At 45.2% G+C, this 8,383-nt stretch overlaps 1 protein-coding gene across 1 annotated transcript; it reads right to left on the reverse strand.

Annotated features, from left to right (window-relative positions):
- Positions 1–485: 485 nt before the first annotated feature.
- FABP5 (fatty acid binding protein 5) lies at positions 486–4,561 on the reverse strand. The gene is made up of 4 exons (XM_049633626.1): positions 4,407–4,561; positions 1,735–1,907; positions 1,240–1,341; positions 486–747 (listed from the first exon to the last, which is right to left on the reverse strand). The coding sequence occupies exons 1-4, from the start codon at positions 4,483–4,485 to the stop codon at positions 694–696; spliced, it is 408 nt and encodes a 135-aa protein (XP_049489583.1). The 5' UTR covers positions 4,486–4,561; the 3' UTR covers positions 486–693.
- Between the last annotated feature and the right edge of the window lie 3,822 nt (positions 4,562–8,383).

The raw sequence follows: 8,383 nt of genomic DNA on the forward strand, positions 1-8,383 counted from the left end.
CAGATTGTGTTCTTCCAAAGTTGGTGTTTCTCCTCACAGTGAGGGGCAATGATGTGACCTTGTACCCAGATATGCCTCAACAGCTAGATCACTGCCTGGCACATGGCACGTCCTCAGAAAATTAGTTAAGAGAATTTGGGTTGCAGAATTCCTGAATAATAGCTATAAATGCACCGTTAAAAGTATGATCATTGGTCAATGATGGTAATTTAACTTTTATTCTAATATTTAAATTATAAAGATTATGTAACAATTTTTAATGAGAATAGTCTTTGCCAGAAATTTAAGATCTTTGAGTTGATACAAAGTTCTAATAGTGTAGGGCAAGCTTAAATGATTGGTAGTGTATCTGCCACAGAAGTAGTTCTCTATATAAATTACTAAAATTTATCTCAATTTAGGACCCTTAAGACTACTCCAGAATTTATTCAATTCATACTTATTAAAATTCACCACTAATTTCCTATGAAATTTAAAAAAGCATACAACACTGGCATAGCACAAACACATTTATTTACTAACCAAAGGGATGATCCTAATTAAATCAACACTTTGAAATAGCTGCATGTAAAATGTTTGTGATAAAGATAATTGAACACAGTGATGAAAAAAAAAAAGCATATGGAGATTTGCTCATTGAACTGAGCTTGTTCATCCTCACAGCTAATTCCTGTCCAAATGATGATGGAATTTTTACTCTACTTTTTCATAGACCCGAGTACAGGTGACATTGTTCATGACGCACTCCTAGAAGAACGATATTAAAGAATTAGGTTAGTCATGCATCCCAGAACAATGGTAGTAGTTCAATACTAGGGTCAGCATCTTATGAAACTTTGTAATCTACTTCATAGATGGAGAAAATGGTTTGTTTGTTTTTTTTGAGAGAGAGAGAAAATGCGCGCATGCACGTGGGGCAGGAGCAAAGAGAAGAGGAATCTTAAGCAGGCTCCATGCCCAGTACAGAGCCCCAAGTGGGGCTCCATCTCACAAACCATCAGATCATGACCTGAGCCAAAATCGAGAGTTGGAAATCTGACTGACTGAGCCATCCAGGCACCCCAGAAAATACATTCTAAAATTCCTGGGTTTGAAAAGCTAGAAGCCATTATTTTGCTTATGATGTGTGTATGGCAAACGAAAGCCCTGATTTGCAAAATCTAAAGTTCTCATGTTCACGATCAGTGATATTGAACAATTAAGTGAACTATGAGTGCTAATAAGGAGATTGGCACTTACCACTACTAATTTACCATCTTCCAATTTTCTTGTTATTGTGCTTTCCTTCCCATCCCATTCCTGATGTTGAACCAACGCGCCATTTGTAAAGGTGCAGACAGTCTGCAAAAATAACACTTTTTAATCTTCCAAAGTATGTTACAAGAAGAGTTTCCATGACTCGTAACTTCCTTAATCAACATTTTTTCATCTTTTCCTTTCTGGGTCCACTTCATTAACTATACTGACTCTATTCATAATATAGTTTATGCTTTTCAATCTAGACCCCTTAAGAGACACTCATTCTCTCATGTTTCTTAAACTATTTTTCCAAAATACACTAAGTTATGAAGCTGGTACTTTCACTAATTTGTCAAACTCAGTTCATAAACTAGTTTTGACTTTTTCGTTAAGTTTTGCTCATAAACAGTAAGACTATTATTAATACAATCTATCATTCTAGAAGTCTAGAATGTACTTTAAGTCTAGAATGGATTTTGTTAAGTTATGACTGACCTGAGTTTTTCTGCCATCAGCTGTAGTTTCTTCAAACTTCTCTCCCAGGTTACATGAGAACTGTGTTGTTTTCAGAGTGCTCTCAGTTTTTATGGTGAGGTTTTTGCCATCAGAAGAGATGATACAATCTGGTTTGGCCATTGCACCCACTTTTCGCAGAGCCATGCCCACTCCTGTAGAATGTTACCCCATGTTAAATAACAGGAAGACCAAGTCTATGGTTTACATAACAAATAGAGTAAAATTCAACTGCAGTTGCTATGTTCTACATATTTTCACTTATTCACTTCTCAATAACAAGTGTAAACACAAACCCAGTGCTTACCATGTGCCAGAACTTAACATGTATTGATTAATAGGAAGCCTTGCAACAACTGTGTGAGAGGTAGCACTGTCTCCATTTTACAAGAGGAAAGAGTGAGGCACTGAAGTTACTTACCGAAGCTCATTCAGCTAGGAAGTGATGGAGCTGGGAACCAAAAGAACAGACAGTTTGGCTCTAAATCTCAGCTCTTGGCCACCATGCTATGCTGGCCTTCAGAAAGTCAGGGAAGAAATCTGGATTGCTAAAACTATCTACTCAATTCTGCCAAATGTTGTATTATAGGACTCTAGCACACAGTCTGACACATCCAAGGCCCTGGATAAATCTTTGACTAATAACTACACAAAATCCAAATCAACTCTATTCAAATATCACAAGAGTTTTTTAAGAGTTAACTCCACAATCATGATGCTAATAAACTGGGAAAAATTTACCCTCAAAGACAGTGAACATTTCAGAGCTGCGTAACTCAATTACTATACTGATATCATATTGAGTTTATAATCTATGTATTTCTCCTTAACGTTAACATTTACAAGGAAACTTAGATCTAGGCCAAACCCTGGTTTCACAGACGAGAACACAACCTAAGCAAAAATCACTGGCTTAATGATTAAAAATTCAACTAGGCTTGCAATGTCTTCTTGATGCGTTCTCTTTTGTCATTTTGGGGGCTGGTGCCTTGTGTTGTTAGTGAGTGATTATTTATTCTCACTTTGGACAAAGGGCTCTGCTCTTCCCACACCTTGACTGCCCCCTAAGGAATTGAGCCTTGACAACCTTCATGACTCTAGAACCCTGGAAATAAGCCATCTAGTAAACACATTCACTTTCAATGGGCAGAGAAATGGCATTATGTGGTCCTCACAAAAGTGAACACATACACACATTTCCTGGATATGAATGAAGTAAATGGCTTTCTCCAGAGTTCTCTTGATCTAGATAGACTTACAGCACATACACCAAAATAGTGCATTCCAGTTTTACTCACAGTATCATAAATACACTCAAGATTCACCACAGAACCAGCTTAAGCTGTCATCGTCTTGGATAAAGGCTAAGAAGGAGTGTTTCTGAAGTGCCAGGGGGACTAGGTCTCAATAGAGGGTCTTTGTAGTAATTTTTACACCAGAAAGGAAGCCCCTTTCCAGATAAGATCCACACTATAGGATTCGATCCCACTCCACAGTAGCTCCCTAGTGGCCTGCCACAAAGGTCCATTTTTGTTTGCTAATCCACCCATTGTGTCAAGGAGCATACTCGTTGCCACTGGCCTAGAAAAGGACAATAATAGAGAATCAAGTACAGTTCAGAGTGAGAGGGAAAACTGGAATCTTCCTCCAGAGGCTCATACTCCTGGAAGGCTGTAAGCAGTCCAGGGCTTCTGCAGGGCCACACCCATCTGGCAGGCAGCTGGCAAGCAGCCGCAGGAGGGCTCTGCAGCTTGACTGCGGTTTTCCAGTAAAACCCCCTCACCCTCAACACGCAGAGGGCAGGGCAGCGGAGGGTACCTCCCCCCCCCCCCCCCCAGGCTCAGCAGGCCTCGCCGTTTCCCTGGCACAGGCCACCCGCCCACCGCGGCGCTCAGGGCGGCCAGCGCCAGCACCGCCAGCACGAGGTCGGTGTCGCCAGCGCCACGCCTCTCAGCGCCGCGCGGTAGGGGGGAAGAGGGCGGGGGACGAGGATGCCCGTACCAAACCCAAGCGCCCGGCAGGTTTAGGGAGAGGCAGCCGAGGGCGGAACGAAAGCTGAAGCGGCAGCCCCAATCGGACCTTCCAAAGGGCTTCTGCGGGGAACCGCGCCCCGGCCCCGCGCCCCCGTGGAGGAGAGTAGGGGTGGGGGAACCCGTACTCCATCTAGCCACAAAAGATGAGGCAGTGCCGGCGCAAGGTGCGAAAGGAGTGGGTGCCGCCACGACGGGGCGACTGGGAGAGGCAGGATGGTGGCGGGGGGTCGGAGGAGGAGTAGCGGGAAGAGAAAAATAGGGAAAGTTACGGGGGCAGCCCGAAGGAGGTCGAAAGAAGTGAAGCCTGGGGTGGGAGGAAGAGGAGCGCGCTCAAGGGCAAGAAGCAGTGCGGGTGGCTGCCGCGTGGGCTAGGGGAAAGCAGAGCCGGGAGGCCCAGGAGACAGAACGTGTCGAGAATCCTCAGGCGGGCGGCAGGCGCGCGCTGCTCTCGGGGCTACTTGCCCACGTGGTGGGGGGGGGGGGGGGGGGGAGGGGGGAGGCATGGGTGTACAGGGGGTAGCGGCCGAACACGCCCCGCCGCTGGGCTCAGCACGCTGAAGGGGACCTAGGAACAGACACAGGCTCGCCACGTTACAGGCGCCGCACGGTCGGGAGCCTCACCTACTTCCTTCATGTATTCGTCAAAGCCTTTGCTCTCCACTAAGCGCCATCTTCCTACCAACTGCTGAAGGGTGGCCATGGTGGGCGCTGGCGGGCGGGCGTGCAGAGCGAGCGGAGCCGAGCGGGGCGTCAGGAGCGTGGCTTGCGACCTGCCGGCAACCGTGGCTGCTTTATAAAAGCGGCGCGTGCCGGGCGGCACCGAGAGGCCAATGAGAGACGCGCCTCGCCCGCTCCCGCCCCGCCCCCCCCCCGTACGCCCCCAGGGCCTCTTTCCCCGGGTCGCCAAATGCGAACCCGTTCCACCTGCCCGGGGACGGAGGTAGGATGGCGGGGGCTCCCCCCGGCGCTTCCTGCAAGCGGCAACTCGCCCGGCGCGCCCCACGCCGCCCCGGACGCCGGCGCCTGCACGTTCCAGCGCCTCCGCATGGCCGGGAAGCCAGAGGGGCCACCGGGGCGCCCGGTCCCACCCCTGTTGGGCCGCACCGTTTTCCCTGCAGGCCGCCACTCTTTTTTCTTCGAAATACCCTAAAGAATCCACTAGCCCGAGCAGGGCTTGGGCGGCAGAAATTGGTTGATAGGTGGTGGTTTGGCTGAGCGATAGAGTTCTTTACCCACCTCGTCTCTGCTCTTAGCGGACTAACCCACATCCCATACCTTCCTGAGAGAATCTGTTCTCCCCCTCTTCGGGCCACCGCCCCCCAGTCTCCTCCACCCATGCCCAGTTTGGGCCTCAGGGCGGGTGAGTTAGATTTGAGTTAGACGATTTTATCAGAAGGCACAGGGCAGGGGAAGATGTCCTAGGAGGTTCAGTTTACAAACTACAACTCCTTAAGAAGTTTCAATTGAAGTGACTGTCATTGCTATTAAAGGTAACCATTCAAGAATGTCACTCGTTTCTATTCCTAGCTGAGTGAGCCCTTCATAGTCTGTCCTCAGACTCCCAAGAATTGAGACTCCAGCGCGTTTCCTCGTTGCCTTTAATTATAATAACACCTTGTATGTGTTGTGTAGAACGTTCTACTTTTCAAAGTCTACTTGTCGCAGTATTTGACTTTGTGATCCCAGGTCCTGTGGGAGTGAGTTAGGATGAGGTAAGAAAGTTGCCACACAGAGAGACCAGCTGCCGTGATGGAGATAAGGTCCATTTATTGCGTGTCTGCTTGTGCTAGAGGCTATGCTTCCCCATACTTTTTCTTTACTTAAAAAATTTTAAGGCTTATTTTTAAGAGAGAGAGAGAGTGAGCAGGGAGTGGGGGGAGAGGCGCAGAGACAGGGAGACATAGAATCTGAAGCAGGCTCTAGGCGCTGAGCTGTCAGCACAACAGAGCCCAATGTGGGGCTTGAACTCACACAGACCTGGAGATCATGACCTGATGCTTAACCTGGTGAGCCACCCAGGCACCCTGCTTCCTGGTTACTTTACATCCATTAACTCTGAGCTCCACTAAATTTTTGCAAGTGTTATTTCAATTGTTTGAAAGAGGACGTAAGGCAGCGAATGTTTGCAGAGTGGACAGATCCCTGTCCAGTCCTTCTCACTGCAGACCTTGTGAAACAGGACGGTGCCTGGCTGCCTGTAGCTGACTGCTCATGGAGCTCAGAGTTCACAGAGAACCACACCAAGATACTGGTTCATGTACGTCCTCAACAAACTGAAATCTGAGATTGGTCATTTCCCAACATGCCTCACATTTACTCCCCTGCACTGTATCTCTTTTATTTCAAGTCCCTGCCCTCATTGTAGGGTCACCCCAGTTTTTCTTGTGGTACCATTTTACTACTGAGTGACTCAGGCCACATCGTTGTGCCATTAAGAGCCCACATGTCCCACACCTGAGGCTATACTGCTGGAAGATGTTCAAGTTCTGAGGGCAGCTGAACAGGCCATTTGCTCAGTCAGCGATCCAAATGGTGGCTTCCAAACACTCAGGACAGTCTGCTGCCCCTGCCTCCTGGAGAGGCGGCTCCTGTGTGTTTGGACTTACATGCTTGATGTGCTGATTCAACATGTTTTATCCATTTTTGTATAGAACATGGTGATAATGACCAGGACTCTGTCCTGGAATACTAATATTTAGATTATCATAATCAACCATGTTACAGAAATATCAAAAGGAAAATAGTATTTAATACATAACTACTTAAGAAATCATTTTTAGGGGTGCCTGGGTGGCTCAGTTGGTTAAGCATCAGACTTTGGCTCAGGTCATGATCTCATAGTTTGTGAGTTTGAGCCCCAGTTGGGTTCTGCACTGACAGTTCAGAGCCTGGAGCCTGCTTCGGATTCTGTGTCTCCCTCTCTCTCTGCCCCTCCCCTGCTCATGCTCTGTCTCTCTCAGAAAAGAAATAAACATTAAAAAAAAAAAAAAGAAATAGTTTTTGAACACAGAAGTATTACCTAAAACTTAACTTTTAAACACACTCTTTGAGGTAATGAGTGGAAATAATCCTTTTGTGGTTAACACACACCAACAAACAACAGAAAGATATAGGCCAAAATACCTGCTAGAGTCTCTCATGAAACAAAGAAGGGCATGGTCATTGTTTTGTGGCTGTGGGCGACACACTTAATCCCTTGTTCTCTGATGTTTCTTACCTGTAATGTATATACAGAAAGAGATTGGAGTAGATTGTTTCTAATGTCCCTCAAGCCCTAAATTCAGATTCCCTTCCTTTCTTAAAAATAATGGTAATGGATTTCAAGTTCTGAAAAGCATTAACTACTTCCTTAACCTGCTAACTGAAGTTCTGTTCTAGGCTACTTAACTTGAACCCAATATGCAATGTAAAAACCAAAAATGTTGTAAAAACAAATCTGATTAAAATCTTGCATGACTCTATGGGATAGTTGAGTATATCTCTTTATTGCAAAAAGGGAGCATTGCCGCTTGATTGAGATTAATTATATTACTAAATATATAAATATTGCTAAATATATAATCTAGGGACAAAGAAAAATAGTTTTATCTTAAACCTATCCTGACAAATGTAAGTGACTGTGCTGGTCATGCTGAAGGACTAATAACACATTATTCATATAGATGAAAATGGTTGAAAGATCAAGAGTTACCAGCAACTCTTCCATCTGTAGCTGTAGAGGCCTACCATTTGTAAGACAGATGTAGTTTCACTTAATATCTCTCAAAACTCAGTTTTCTCAGCTCTGAAATTAAGGAGGTAAGAATTACACCAAATGATTTCTTAGGTTCCTTTCAGCTTACCTCCTGTAGTAGCTCATGGCCCTGAAAAATATGCTCACAGTTACTCTATTTCCACCTAGTGGTGAAACAGAATATTTCTCTTTGGTTTTCTTTGATGAATGTTAGTAGTTGGTCAGCTTCACATTCCACAATCTCACACAAAAGTTTGGTGTGTATTGTGTAATTTTATTTAAACACAACTTCCTAATTACAGTTTGAGTAGATAAATGTGCCTCCCACAAAGTTGATTATAGCACATAATCATTTCCTAAGGACCCCAAGCACTGGTGGCCTAAAAGTTTGCACCTGGTAGAGAAAGAGCACCACATCAAAAGCAATCATTGCAGCAAATATGCAAAGCAATCCATGTTCAAACAACTGACTCTTTTCTAAGTACATGGGCAGATTAAGCAAAAAGGAGGCCGGGAATGGGCAAAGAGAACACTATAAAGCAATACCTCTGAAATTTTAGTGTGCAAACAAATTACCCAGGGATCTTGTTAAAATGCAGATTCAGTAGTTTCCACAGCAGGACACAAGATCGTGCATTTCTAACAAACTCCCGGGTGAAGCTGTTACTGGTTTGGGGACCATGCTTTGAATAGCAAAGCTGTAAAGTATGCAAGAACTTGCATATGGTTTCGATACATCAGAGAGACTTTCACTTCCCTACATGAGGATTTCTGATTATATCTCCATAAAAATATAAAAATATATAGAAAAGCCAGGAAATCGGACAAACTCACTCCAAAACTCATCGTACTCAACATTGAGACT

The sequence above is a fragment of the Panthera uncia genome, chromosome F2 (assembly GCF_023721935.1).
Source record: "Panthera uncia isolate 11264 chromosome F2, Puncia_PCG_1.0, whole genome shotgun sequence".
NCBI lineage: Eukaryota > Metazoa > Chordata > Mammalia > Carnivora > Felidae > Panthera > Panthera uncia.